Genomic DNA, 15,217 nt, shown 5'->3' on the forward strand with positions numbered 1-15,217 from the left:
GTAGAGAAGGCAAGGACTTAAATGCGCTTGATTTAAGGGGGCTTTTGAGCTTTTAAGACTGCTTTTCTTGAAAACCTCCCATAACTGGCCTTTCCTCCCCCACCCCCCAACATCTTTTGTCTTCAGCTGGAGCTGGTATTTAAGGGGGTGTCTTGGGCCATTTCAGGGAGTTACTTGGTTTTCCTGGGTCTCTCCCATGTATAAAGGAGGTGTATGTGCTATTAAATTTCTGTGTGTTTTTCTCCTGTTAATCTGCCTTTTTTATTAACAGGGGTGTCTCAACCAAGAACCTAAAAGAGTAGAGGGAAAATGATTTGTCCGTCCCCACAGCATTCACTGGAAAGGCTCAATGTAGTTAAAAATGAATTGTTCAGGCAAAAATTCATCAGAGATTAAGAAAATTAATAATCATAGTTATCTCTTGATTTAGACTCTAAATCAAAGGTTTGGCAAACTATTCTCCATGGCCCAAATCCAGCCCTTAGCCTTTTTTTTTTTTTTTTGTATGACCACTAAACTAAAAATGTTTTTCCATTTTCAGAGTTGTTTTAAAAAAGAAAGAGAGAGAGAAAGGAAATGAAGAATATGAGACAGAGACTGTATTTTAGCTAAGCAGTAAAATGAAGCAATGTGTATAGGCATTTTGCTTTTGCTTTTCTAAATTGATAAGCTTCTCTTTATTTAATGCGATACTTTGATGTTTAAATACTTTTAGCCAAGACCTCATTTCCTCCAGCACTGTCATGGCTAGTAATGAATGAGTACATTCTATTCCTTCTTTGCACACAAAAATGAGTTCAAGCACAGGAATTCACTCATTCCTCCTAAAAACATCGAACAGATTTGGAAATGGTTACCAAGAGTTCTCTGTCATTAAAAGGAGAGGAATGGCAAAGGAATAAAACTTTCCTCCAAACAAACAGTAACTGAAGCTTGGAAAAGGTAGATATGTATTTTAGATCTCTTCATTTTAGGAAAGTAAGTAGAACAAAAACTCCTCCACGAGTGTTAAGAATATATTTTATATTTTTTCCAAAACTCATTTTATCAAGCCAAAGCAGAAAAGGAGTTTGTATCTTCAAGACTCTTATTGCTGGGGCACTGGGTAGCTCAGGTGTTAAGTGTCTGCCTTCAGCTCAGGTCATGATCCCAGGGTCCTGGAATCGAGCCCTGCATCAGGCTCCATCCCAGGGTCCTGGAATCGAGCCCTGCATCAGGCTCCCTGCTCTGTGGGGAGTCTGCTTCTCCCTCTCCCACTCCCCCTGCTTGTGTTCCCTCTCTTGCTGTATCTCTCTCTGTCAAATAAATAAATAAAATCTTAAAAAAAAAAGACTCTTATTCCCAATAAAAAATTGGAATTTTGGCTACTTTTACATTTACAATTGTCTCAAACTTCCCTGGTGCCCTTTCCATACAGGCAAAACATATTTTGCTGTAAAAATGAAATTAAATATAAAAACAGCACAAAAAGCTTGGAACATATAACAAAACGGTTAAAATCTTTATAATTTGGGAAAAATAAACTTTTGGGGTAAATAAAGTTATTTTTTCTTCTTGACTTGAAGCATCCAAATGCTGTTTCATTATTTATTTACTTAGGATGTTTTGTTTTGAAGGCAGTTTGATTGTATTCATGTTTATTATTCATTTGTGGCATGCTCACCTGGGAGTTTTTATTTGGGGCAAACATCACATACATCACCATCTATCAGGTTTGGGGGTTTCTTTTCCCTGCTACTCAGAATCTCCTTGTTTTTGGAAGTCAAACTAATTTAATACCAGACTGCCAAAACCATACACCGCGCGCATGGGCGCGCACACACACACGAAAATTTTAGGTCCTGAACCTATAGTTCTGACACAGGATGGCATAGCGTCCTTATAGAATGGTGGGTAGACACTTGAACCCTAACCCTGGTTCAGATTCTGGCTCCACAACTTTCTCCCTGTGGAACACTCAGCTGAGATATCTTCTGTAAAATGGGAATAGTAACAACATCTAATTCAGCGGGCAGCTGGGAGGCATAAAAGGGGTAATATATCCAAAGCTCTGAGAACAAATACCTAGGACATAGCAAGTGCTTTCTACTATGTTTATTATAATATAATTATAATAAAATTAAATAATTATATAAATATAAATATAATTATTTTATTTTAAATTATTATTTGATGTCTGTGAATCAGACTGGTTCATAATATGCTTCAACCTATTTCGCTATCAAGGCACTACTATTGTCAGAAGACACAACTCTTTCCAGCCAGTTTTTTAAAGCTGACCGATTTGCAGTGACTGAATGTCAAGGCAATAGGCAAAGACTAAAGATAATCTTCGTAGTAATGGCCAAAAATAGCCGCCATTTGACTGAGCATTCGTTGTATGCTCGGCACTTAATGCAACCATCGTTCCTCTTCCTTTTCATAGATAACGTAACTAAACCTTAGGTGAACTCTCTGAACTAACAATAAATACAGTAGGGAAGTGGGTAGAGCCAAAATTCAAAACTGGGGTGGCCTGAATCCAGGGTCCATGCTCTCCACCATGCCATTTAATCCTATATTAAACTATATATACTTAAAATAAGCCTCACTGAAGTAATTTTTGAACACACACACTCACATAGGATTTTAGGTAATTTATTGCTCCTTATAGCCTCAGAACCTAGATAGACGTTGTCAAAACCAACCCTTCACGGACCCTAGAATTTAGGACAGCAGTTAAATAGTAACCCATTTCTGATACCCAGTTGGGGCCAAAATAGCTGGTGTTTGGAGGAGTGGGGAAAAAAGTGAACCTAAATCTTAATTTTGAATTTTGAAAAGGGAAAAATGTCTATCTAAATTACTCCATGTTTCAGAATTGTGTATAAACTACGAGTATCATCATATGAAGGAGCCACCTGACCAATGCCTTGCCCCAGTTCGAAATGATGTTTCCTATTATGTAGATAATGAATTTGCAGAGTTATAAAGTAATCTTAAGTCTTATGTTTAATGTTGCTGGAAATTTGCATACAAAAATGATATAAATATTGTATTTAAAAAACACAGTAAATTCGTTAGATAGCTAATGGAATGGCCACCTACTGGACTGCCAGAAATGAAGTAGTTTTATGTTAATGTCATGAATAGTAGATTAAGTGAAAAGGAAACAAGTTGAACGTTAAAAGAAATGAATAATTTGAGCTTGTGTGTATATGCACGTGTATACACACACGTTTATATTTATATATGTTATAGAACATTGACTCATTCTAAAAGGTGTGTTAAGTGGTACATGGACCATTTAAGCTCTGTCTGAGTCCATTAAAATACTAAAGCCTGATTTTTCATGAAGTCATTACTATAATGGTGCAGATTAGTGAAGAGCAAGCTCATAAACAAAAATAATGATTTAGTTCAACAAATACTTGTTTACTGAGCACCAACTAAATGCAGTCTCTGTTCTAGATGCCTGGGATACATGTGAACAAGTCAGCCAAAGGCCCTTGGCCCGTTGGAGCTCACCTTCTAGTGCACTGTCATGATCAATCATTGTCAATGAGTTTAAAATAAAATTATATGTGATACTTCTGAGAATTCAGGAGTGGTGATAAGCCTGGAATTTAAAAATTATTCATTCCTTCCACCTTTACAGGTCACATTTCTGGAATGAGGAAAAAGATTTAATCAATGTTTACTCTGGTGACACTGTTGACCTCTGTGGCCAGCTATTTTCTGATCCCTGTTCTGATCTCCCTTAGAGAAGCTAGAGGCAGTGTCTCCTGAGAACCCTTAGCTGGAGTGTGGCCAGATAGTTCTCCTTTGCCTGAAGATATCCAGGAAGACAGGAAAAAGAGCAGCTATTTCTTCTTCTCTTCTAGAAAAGACATATGCACTGGTGGAAAGCAGAACCACATTAAAAAGAACACAGAAATTATAATACATTCTTGGATTCTGCAGTATTCTGTATTAACCAAATGTGTCCTTTCTTTCTCCTTTCCTTTAAGGTCTCCAAATGTTGTGAAGAAGTAAGGGATTATGTGGAAGAAAGATCTGGGGAAGATCCACTAGTAAAGGGTATCCCAGAGGACAAAAATCCCTTCAAGGAGCTCAAAGGAGGCTGTGTGATTTCATAAGAAAAAAAATGCCATGGAATAGCTTGAGCTTTAATGACAGTACTAATTTTTGGTCATCTATAACAATACTATTACGCATGTACGTAACCTTTTGATTTATAAATATAAACTTTTAATAAAAGTTGGGATGTGATAATGCATAACTCTATATTTTTCTTAAAGTATTTAGCACAGGGTTTAGCACACATAAGTGACAATAAATATTGATTGACCCCTTTCTTTAACAATGACTACTAGGGGGCAGCTGGATGGCTCAGTCAGTTAAGCGTCTGACTCTTGATTTTGGCTCAGGTTGTGATCTCAGGGTCGTGAGATTGAGCCCCACATTGGGCTCCATTCTGGGCATGAAACCTGCTTGGGTTTCTCTCTCTCCTTCTCCCCCTTCCCATTCACACTCTCTCTCAAAAAAAACAAAAAACAAAAAACACTACTATGTTTTATGAACGAGTCTGTATTATTCTGGTTGCTAGCATATAATGTTTTATGTTTCTTAACTTCTCTTTCAACACTACTAATATTCCAGTAAGAAATTTCATGGTTAGCCTTATATTTTTTCCAACCTTTCTCTTCCTTTATAGAATAAGGAACTCTATTCTTTTGATTCATGGAAGTCCTATCATGACAGGATGTGTGCTCTGAAGATTTTCATTGTGGATGTTTTGTTTTCTGTTTCCCCTGCTCTCTCAACCCCCAGTCAGCAGTGATGGTTTTAACATAACCTCTTCCTACATTCTTACCATTTTTACTTGTTACCGATGATATAACTTTTTACCGGAATACCAATTGGATTAAGAGGCAGTCTGTGGTCATGGAGCACAGTGGATTTAACCAGCACCAGACGAAAGGTTATAAGAAGCCAGAGAGTTCTGGCTCTGGCATGTTAGCGCCTAACTGACTCTGGATAAATTACTTACTCTTTGTAAAATCTCAGTTTTTTCTCCTGTAGGATAGGAATAATAATGGTCCTATCCCCTTTTTCATGCGGAGTTATATATTACACTAGGGTGATTATGGTACTTTGCATACTGCCTGGCACATAGTAACAACACCCAGTAAGTGTTAACTAGTATTGTTACTGAGAAAGAAACTGGACAAATATCCAGAATCCTTTGAGATCCATGCTATTCCATCCCATCCCTAAGAAGACTCTCACTAGTACAGTCCTTTCTCCTGTAGCAGTGTAAGAACAAGATGATAGAAAAATAGCTATCTTGTGCATCATCTTACTAATCAGTTTCCTCCTAGCATCTTACTGAGTTGACATAAACCAAATTTCAGTACCTTTGTGCTAATGACTAAGAGATCCTTTGCCTCTGATTCTGTAACAAATGATGAGTGCTGATTACCATTACTTGAAAACTGTTTTTGTTCTTGGAACTTGGAAACTGTTTTTGTTGTTAGTGTTTCCTTTTTTGCTATCTCACAATTACAGTGCTATTTTTGGATATGTCAGTGATCAGAATACAAGGAAATGCTAATTGATTGGCATCCTTTTTAAAAACAAGAAGTGTCTATTATTTGGTCTGGAAGGGAATCTCACGGAGGTCCCAAGTTTAGCTCCTGGCACAGTCCTTTCCACTCTGACCGTAGTAAATGCTCAACAAAGATCTACTGACCCTCGATCAACCCTTTCATTTTGAAATGGAGGAAATCCAGGTTTAGAAAAATGAGTTGGCAGGTTTCTCAGGTCCCGACTCTGGATCTCTGGCTGAATGGTTAACACCACACTCTACCACATATCAGATATGCTTTGGGTATTAAGAGATTCCAGGATAAACTATTGGAGTTTATCTTTCCTCAGGAGACACTCTTTTCCCGTTTAAAATTACAAAACTCCTCCCCAACAACCCCCTCAGCATTTCGTATCTCCCTGTTCCACTCTCTTGTCTTCCATAGCCCCCATCACCATCTAGCATACTATACACTTCACTTGTTTATTTGTTTAATGGTGGTCTGTCTCAAGGGTATTTCTGTGTGCAGTTTAGTGTTTATTATGTACTCCTTTTATCTTTTTTCCCCTGATTAAAAAAATATTAGAGTCTTGGCTATGGCATTTAGTAATATGTATGGTCTTAACCAACATCTCTAGCTTTTATCTAACGCTGGAAATAGATTTGGGAGGCAGATGATTCTAAGTTAAAACCCTGGCTTGTCCACTTTCTACTTCAACTCTTTGAACAGCAGGTTTGTTTGTTTGTTTGTTTTTTCCACATATAAAATGGGAGAATAGAACGGATTCTTATATGAAAATTTAAAAATCACTTAGAACAGATATAGATAAAAACCTAATAAATGTCCTCTCTTATAATAAGACCTGGAAACTTCCTGTAGTCAACAAACTTAAGTATTTAAATAATCCCTGACATGACACCCCATTTCCCCACCTTCTGCAGTTTCGTCAGACTGATCTCTCCACCTGAAATATCCCTCCACTCTAACTCATTTCAGCCTTTTGAAATCCTACTCCTCCTCTGAGGCTCACTATCAACTATCTCCTCTGTCCCTCACTCCATCCCAAGAGTATTCTATAAATCTTTTACCTCATTTAACATTGCTTTGCTTTCTTTTATTATAGTCTGTATGGTTGTCTTACTCTCAATTCTGTATTGTAAATTTCCCAAGCCAGAAGCTCTGTTCATCTTTGAAACTGCCATACCAACTCATAAATTGTCTCGACAATTGAATTGCCTTAATAAGTGTTCAGTTAAAAGCAGGAAAGGATAGTACTTTTTATTTTGGAGAATTCAGAATTCTTATTAGCTTAACTAAGGAATAAATCAACAGGAGGGTAACATTCCTGTTGCTTAAAAATACAGACTGTCTGCAGGAGTTGGAATAAGATAAAAATCATAGAAAGGAAGTATAAAGAAAAATGGTCTAGGAAGAAGGATGTTAGATCATGATTACCCCACAGGCTACACAGCTACAAACAGTGAGTGATTTTTTTTTTTTTTTTCCCAGAAGTTATTTCAGGGCCACGGATTACTAGGTTAAAAGGAATGAGGTAAAGGGAAACAAAAAAACAAAACTACAGGGAAACAAAAAATACTCTAGGCATAGCCTTAACCTTTGGCTCGTCCGCAAAACTTCCCGGTACCAGTAATGAGAATGGGTTAAGCATCTACACTTACTGTAATATATCATTTGAGATACTTGCACCTTGAGGGTATTTTGTACACATAGATGAGTTTAAGTCTTAGCAAGAATAAAAAAACTTACACTACTATTTTAATTTGAATTGATTTGATTTTAGCCAAATTTCAAAACAAGGCTAGTATCAAACTTCCTGAATTCCTAAAAGAATGTATTAACATGAGGAAAAGAGTAAACTGAGTAACAAGAATGACCAATACAATGGAAATTAAGGTCTTGTAAAAGCAGAATTGATAAATCATTTTGATATGAATTACAAGTAGCTGTTAAGATGATCAGAGCATCAGACATAGGTCATCCTGTAACTTCACATATCTCTATCTAGAAAAGGAAGCGTATGCACAGAGTTACATGAAATGGGTGAGTTTATGAAATGTTCCATGTGATTTTTATAATAAATTGAACTAAAACAAAGTGAACTGAGTTCATCAAAGATGTGTTAAATATGTTCCTTAGAAACCATCATTTTAATGGCCTAAACAGTCACCATTAACTTTATAAATTCTAGAAGAGCAGAATTTGGGAAATAACCTAGTTTATTTCCACCAACAAAACAAAGGCAGAGAATATCTATGGCTTGCAAAAAATCACAAGATAAAGTAAAACCAGAACGTGGTCTTTTTGAGTTCAACCTAGCATTAAATCAACTCCAATATAACTGCTTTCGATATTTCCTTATACAGTTTCTTTTACATGGACTTTTTAACAATGTACTTAATACATAAGAAAAATAGCCAAAGAATTGTTTTTCCTTTTTTTTTTTTTTTTTTTGCATGTCAAGGTAAATATTTCATGGTCTTTGCTCTTTTATACTTTAAAAGTAGAAATAACCACACAGTTTTCTTAAGCAGATTTCTTTAAAACATTTGTCAAAAGACAGTGGGCTAATAAAAGTTATTTTCTGATTATACTTTTTATTTTCATTGCAGAATGGTTTGTACACACACTATTTTGTAAAACAAGTTTTATTGAAGGTAATATGTAAAGTATAAGTAAAAAGCTAACATGACATTTGGATGTAACTCATATGGATTTTAAACTTTGTTTATCCAAAAAGTTTTGTTAATAGAACATTTCTGTGAAAATACACAAGAAATTATTTACCATGGTTGCTCTCTTAGAGTAAATTCCATGCTTAGGGATGGGGGCTACATGCTCTTCCAAAAAGAAAAGTGTTTTCATCATTTTACCATTTAAAACCAAACAACAACAACAAGACATTTTTCAGAATGAGGATTTCAGCATTTCCCAATTCACTTTAATCAGTTTACTTAATATGGTATCAGCACCGTGCATTATTTTGTAAGAGTAAAAACTAAAAAACAAAACAAAACCAAAAAAAAAACTAATATGTATTTCATCTCCAATTTAAGTCTCATAATACCGGGGAAGAAGTTAAATAACCACTATGGATTTATAACTATTTATCCCTGCATGCAACCAGATGATTTCATACAGAAGAAATTTCCAGGCCAAAATAATTCTATTTTTATGATTTGGAACAGACATACATTAAGTTACTTAACCAGCTTATTTAATTTGGGCACTGAACTTACTTAATTTGGGCCATGTTAACTACTTTCACTAACTTAACTTATTTTTAACCAACCTTTTAAATTTGAGCAATGGGGAATCAAAAAATATGAATTGCTTTTGGAGACAGATGTGAGTTTTTTGTCTTGGCTCACCGCATACTAACAGGGGAAAACTCTGGCAGCTGATTTAACTTCTTTGAGCCTGGGAGATCCTGGAATGTGTAGTATTTCAAATACAGAAAAAAAACCTCCTAAACAGTTTTCTTTGTGAAAGCGATTTATCAGATGTGGATGCATAAACGTAATTAGAAACAAAACATACCTTAGCTAATTCGCCATCCCCCTGCCCCATCACCCCATCTATTTTATAAATTAGAAAACCAAAATCCCAGAAAAAACTTCCAGTGATAGCCAGTGGTAGAGCTGGGACTGGACCCAGAGTACTCACAACGTAGCTCATTGTTCTTCTCCTTCCAATATATTTATTGAGGATAAGTGGGTGGAACCTAGAGAGAAATTAGGAACCAACAAAAACCTGTGCTTACAAAATAGGGAGTGGCTTGGGGTGTCTAAGTTCAGGTACCCTGAAATCCACAGTTCAGGCCACCACCCTTAACTTGAATTTGAATCTGTAGGCAGGAGGTCATCTCCAAAGAGAGAAATAGCTGACTGCTTGGGAAGGTTTCTAACATCCATGAGTTATTTTTCTTCTAGTCTATTAAGGATCAGTAGTTTATAGTCAAAGGGAAACTTTATATTGCAGGTAGACGTGTCACATCCTACACTTTTCCTGGCTTTACAAAATGGCAGCAAGATGAATCCTGCTTTCCAGATAGTGGAGAAACCAATGCTGAGTGAATCCAGGAGAAACCAATGCCTACATCCAGGGAGTTGCGGGGGGCCAGGAATTCATAACCCTCGGTGTCAACAGTCACCCAAACCTTGGTTGATGGGGAATGGAGAAACACTTTCTGGTAAGAACTTTTAAGATTCCTGCTTCTGTCTTCTCTAGTATCATCCGTGCATCCTCCAAATCATTACAAAACATTCCCCTGAAGAAAGAATGAGAACTCTGGTGTGGAGGATGCAGTTTGTTAATGTCAGAAAATGGCCCTGCAAATTGTACAGAATAGTCACATCCCGATGTCCCCCTTGATCCCCAAATGTGTCAAGATGTTTCGGGCATTTAACAGACTGGATGGGCATACATCAACAGACGTGGTGGGTGTCTCTGAGATTACAGCTCTGTTTCATTTTCCTCTTGGGCCTTTTCTTAAGCATTCACATTTCCCACAATCCGTATGTAACCGGGGAAAAGTAACATGCTGTATATTTTTGAAACTTGGAGAGGTGAAGGGCCTTTATTTCCTGCCGGGTAGTGTCCTCCTTTTCTTCACAAACAAAACCCGGATGTGACTTGGGAACGGGAGAAAAAAAGGAACAAAAAGTAAAACTTCAGTTGTTTCTCCAGGAAAGTGGGCTAGCGCAACCCCAACTGTCGGGCCCGCAGCCCTGGCGGGTCCCCCGCGGGCGTGGCCGGCTCGGGACCCGGCAGGGGGCCAGCGTCCCGCCCGGAGCTCGGGCAGCGCCCAGCTTCTCAGGCTCCCTCTCGACTCACCCCTCCCCGGCTCGCTGGGGCAGGCCGCCCGCGGTCGTGCAGGCCGGAGAAAGAGCCTAGGACGCGGGGCAGGGCCAGCGTGAGGGGACGCCCGGCAGGCAGCCGAGCTCTCGGGGCCCTGGGGAGCGCGGCGGGGAGGCGGTCCCGTCCAGCGCCGGCGGGCGGGCGGGGTGCGCCCTGGTGTGCCGCACTCCCAGCCTGTCCACTTCCAGAGCTGTCCCCGGGCCCGGTTCTGGGGCGAAAATGCCGGCCCTTCACATAGAAGATTTGCCAGAAAAGGAAAAGCTGAAGATGGAAGTTGAGCAACTTCGCAAAGAAGTGAAGTTGCAGAGGCAACAGGTAAATTGGCTGTGCCGGAATAGTTCCTTCTCTGAAATGAACCAAGGGCAGTTTTTCCTGGTTTGTTACAGTAAAACAGGACAGCGTTTCTGGGCTTTGTTTTTTTGTTTTTTGTTCCCCACCCCCCCCCCCCAGCTCCTCTTGAAGTAGGGCTTTGGTGGTACCTGGGAACTGCCAGTTGATGTGGGGACTTCATAGGCGGTAAAGGAGAGAAAGGGTCCGCTGAGTAACTTAAAGCCAAATGTCAGACCACCCGAGCCTAGGATTGGGGAAATGGACAAAAAATTCTGCCTGCTGTTATTTGGTTTTAAAAACTCAAATTGTAGGCAAAAGGGAGATGGCTATTTAGTTCCTTGATCTTTTTCATTATGGGACAGAATGGTATTTTAGTGTTTTTTAATGACTATTTAATTCATCACAATTTAGGTAATTTGAATCACATAATTTTGAATTTCACCAGGCCTCTCCAGAGGTATTCAATGAACAGCTCACTGGGGCTTGGGAACAAAACATTACAATTTCTATTTTTATTTATTTGTAACTCTCATCCCTTTATACTTTCCACTTTGTTTTATAAGTATGCGCAGTTAACTAATACAGTAGTATCTGCACATATTTGTAAATAATTATACTGAGGTGCATATGAAAATTCTTTTTAGCGATCATGATTAAAAATTTTAGAGACCACTGAAGTGGATTACAAATTCAGTGAGAACATAAGTCTCGGTGTTCAGAAGTCTCCACTGAAATGTGTTGGAGATTTTGTACTTTTGATTACTTACTGGTAACTTGAGCATGCATTTCTTCCTTTTTTCCTCAGTCAGGCAACCTATGGTCCGGGAATAGGTTTTTTGGATAGATGTTTTTTAAAGGAAATTATCTAGTCCTTTTTCCACAGCAAGAAAAATATAAACTAATTTCATTTCTCTATGGTTTAATACTATAAAAAATTTTAAAAAAATAAAAGAAAAACAATGGCAATTAAACAGGTATGGCAAATAAGCTCCTTTACTTTCCTGCCCTAGTTATGGCAAATCTATCCATGACAGAGTCGTGTTACTCAGGATGAACATTTTGAATGATACTTGGAAGATGCAGGTGTTTTTGAGTTTTACTCAAAAACGTGTGAAGACACGTTTCTTTTTCTGAAATTTAATCTTTCACTTCCAAATCCCTATTCTTCCTAGACTTTGGAGTGCGAAGTTGTTTCTATCCATGTTGGAAGTTTTTGTAGCTTTAAAAATACTGCTGTGCTTAAAGGAATAAACAAAGCTGTGGGACCCAAAGAATAGGGTAGTTTCTTGAAACCTTAAGGGACCCATTTTGTGGATGGCAACGTGCAGTCTGGGTTGGCCACTTAGATTTTTTTCATGCAATACGTCTTAGAGGTTACATATTAAACAGAGTTGCATAGACTGAAGTATAGCACTGTTGGAATATCCTAGTACCAGAGTGTGCAGAACTTACAGGAGAAAAAAGTGACAAGTGTCTTCTAGGTATTTTAAGCTTCATATTAGAAATTGGGCAGGCGCCTGGATGCAGCTGACCGTGTGGGAATTGAAGGTATCATTCAGGAGCCATTCCTCCCTGCCGACTCCCCACCTCCACTCCTTAGGACACACCCTGCCCCCTGCTCGATCAGTTTTCCAACTCCAAGTGTATGCCAAAGGGAGAGAAAACTTCAGAGATAGCCTTAGGGGATACAAGGAGAGGCATCTAAAATCCTAATAATAATATTCAAACATATGTTATCACACACTTCGATTTCTAGAGTTTTAGTGCTCTACAACCATTATGGCTCTTAGAGATCATTCAGTGCTCTCACTTATAAGGATAAAAAACTTGAATCCCGAGGAGGCTAAGTACCTCCTTATTTAAGACATCAGAGATAATGATAAGGGCGTGTACTAAAACACATGTGTTCTGATGCCCAGTTCGTTATTCTGCCAATAAATTGCTCATGCCTGAGCTGTGTGCTCTGCTCAGGCCAAGGACACAGAATCCACAGGCTGAATTCTGGCTCTGGCTAATTGTTGTTCAAACATATCTTCTTGATCATGGAAGGAAATGCTCAGAGGAGTAACTGTTCACTTTTGGAGGTTACAGATCTCTTTGGAAACCTAATGAAGAAGCCTCTATGAGAACAGATAACAATTTGGGGGAACTCTGATCTTATCCACACATATCTCTGAGGAGACAGACCCCAGGTTATGGTTACTTGCATCTGTACTTCTGAAAATTCACATAAAATGCATGCATTATAAATGTCAGCAACAAATAAAGAGCAATTGTTACCCAAGAGAATGGCACTTGAAAAGATTTTTATTTCACCACATTTTAAGTCATATAACTCCATCACCTAGTTCTAAATTTTAGAACAGCGGTCTTCACATTGTGTGCAAAAAAGTATGTGGGGTATGGGAGTAAAATATTAAAATTTCTACTTTAAATCTCATTTTTGACAGTTTCCAGCTTATGTTTTATAATTACACATTCAGTATAACACAGTAGCATCTGTACTTATTTATAAGTAAATAATTACATATTATTACATAGTTACATACATTTTGGGATACATATGCAAACACGTGTTTGTGATCACCATTAAAACAATTTGAAGATTACTAATCTAGATTACAAATTCAATGGGAACAGTTTCCCAGGGTTAAGGGGTCTCTATTAGTTTGTTGGAGCTTCTGTAATTTTTACTTCTAACTTCTTCTTAGCAATAGGCCTTCATTAAGACACTAATCCTTTTTTTTTTCCTTTTTTATTCCTTTTTCTTTTTTAAATTCACTCTTGCAATCTGTCTCTGAAGGATAGAGTTTTGGAAAAAAACCTACTCAATCCTTTCTCCATTGCAGAAAAAGTTTCAACTAATTATATAAACAAGAATCTCGGATAAACCTAATAAACCTCAGATAAATCTTTTGTTATGATCATTGCCCTCAAGCAATGGGAAGGAATTCCAAATAGAGATACAAATGGTATGATTGGGCAACCTCAACCTCCCCAGCATCAGACATTCTCCAATGTTTCTATCATTTTGTAAAATTGCAGAACATGGCACACACCCGTAATAAGTGAGAATTTTGGCAGGACACAGCCCAAAACATTTGGGGATTATCTCTTACTGCACCTGTTCATTAGCATGGGAAATTGAAAATGTGGTATGTTTTAGTTCATAAAATATTATGAATACATCGTAATTGTATTTTAGCAGGGGAAAGAAATCATATGAGGCACAGTGGATGGAAATTGCTGGGAATGGTCTATTTAATACAATGACTTTCAAGCTTTCTGACCCTCACCATAGTGAGAAATATATTTTAACGTAGATTGTGTCATTCATATATAGCGTATATATTATACATGCTTTGCGCCACTGTTTTTATACTATTTCATTTTTTTAAATGCCTAGCTGTACTCAATTATACTGATTTCACTAACGGGTGGGTAATGAAGTGTAGACAATCCTGATCTAATTCATTCTTTTTTTTTTTCCTTAAGGTGTCTAAATGTTCTGAAGAAATAAAGAACTACATTGAAGAACGTTCTGGAGAGGATCCTCTGGTGAAAGGAATTCCAGAAGACAAGAATCCTTTTAAAGAGAAAGGCAGCTGTATTATTTCATAAATAACTCTGGAGAGAAATTTCATCCTCAGTAGAGGAACTAGTTTGTTTTGGTTTTCTGAAATAAAACCGAAATTCCTTTCAAAGAAGGAAAACAAAATTTAAGAACTTTCTTAAACACTTACACTGATATGGTTATGTATAAAAGCTGTGTGCTTCTCATCTTTGCTCACTATACTCCCTTGTTAAGAGGGCAGAGAGTATCAAATGGACAATTATGGAAATAAGGACATTACTTGTGCATGACTCACTTCTTTCAGTATATTGCTTGATGCCTTAAATAAAGTTTTATCTCTGGAAAATGAGTGTTGGCAATTTTAAAAGGTGCTTTTTTTTTTTTTTGGCGTTTACTTTTATATTTTTCCCCATAACCTTTCACGTGTTTGAGACATGTATCAAAGGATTAGGGGATTTGATAGATAAGTTCTCTAATCCGGCTCTCTACTTCAAATCTCACTTGGTTTACAATGCTGAGTTCTGACTTCTGGAATGTTTCTGATCTAATTTTATCTATTAGGAAACCCAGTGAGTAGAATTCCTAACACTGACGGAGTGTCCGAGTCAGGAACCACGTTAGCACTTGAACACTGGCATCACCACTCACCATACAGATCTTGGTCAAAGTGTTGCTGCCATAGTGCTTTGGGGAAGGGCCATGTTTGGGGCCCGGGAGAAGCCCCCAGGAGGTCAGCCCTGGCATGTCCACCCTCAGGGAGCTGCATCTCCCACAGGATCTGCCCATCTTGGGCACAGTGACCCTCCTCTCTGTGGCACTGGCAGAGACACTTGGCTCTGACCTCCTCCTACCAGCCTTGTCCAGC

The 15,217-nt window shown here is 38.0% G+C and overlaps 2 protein-coding genes across 4 annotated transcripts in view; both read left to right on the plus strand.

Annotated features, from left to right (window-relative positions):
• Positions 1–10,101, plus strand: part of GNGT1 (G protein subunit gamma transducin 1) — a 301,365-nt gene extending 291,264 nt beyond the window's left edge. For 2 of the 3 annotated variants that reach the window (XM_027573730.1, XM_027573729.1), the window contains exons 3-4: positions 3,990–4,197; positions 9,570–10,101. In XM_027573730.1, the coding sequence (XP_027429531.1) occupies positions 3,990–4,118 (129 nt within the window). In that variant the 3' untranslated portion in view covers positions 4,119–4,197; positions 9,570–10,101. Of the gene's footprint in view, positions 1–3,989; positions 4,259–9,569 lie in introns of those variants that run through there. The other variant, XM_027573728.1, reaches the window with a different exon arrangement.
• Positions 10,102–10,280: 179 nt separating this feature from the next.
• On the plus strand, positions 10,281–14,719 carry GNG11 (G protein subunit gamma 11). Its single transcript, XM_027573731.1, has 2 exons — positions 10,281–10,763; positions 14,274–14,719. The coding sequence occupies exons 1-2, from the start codon at positions 10,668–10,670 to the stop codon at positions 14,397–14,399; spliced, it is 222 nt and encodes a 73-aa protein (XP_027429532.1). The 5' UTR covers positions 10,281–10,667; the 3' UTR covers positions 14,400–14,719.
• The last annotated feature ends 498 nt before the right edge of the window (positions 14,720–15,217 follow it).

Source organism: Zalophus californianus, chromosome 12, assembly GCF_009762305.2.
Source record: "Zalophus californianus isolate mZalCal1 chromosome 12, mZalCal1.pri.v2, whole genome shotgun sequence".
NCBI classification, from domain to species: Eukaryota; Metazoa; Chordata; class Mammalia; order Carnivora; family Otariidae; genus Zalophus; species Zalophus californianus.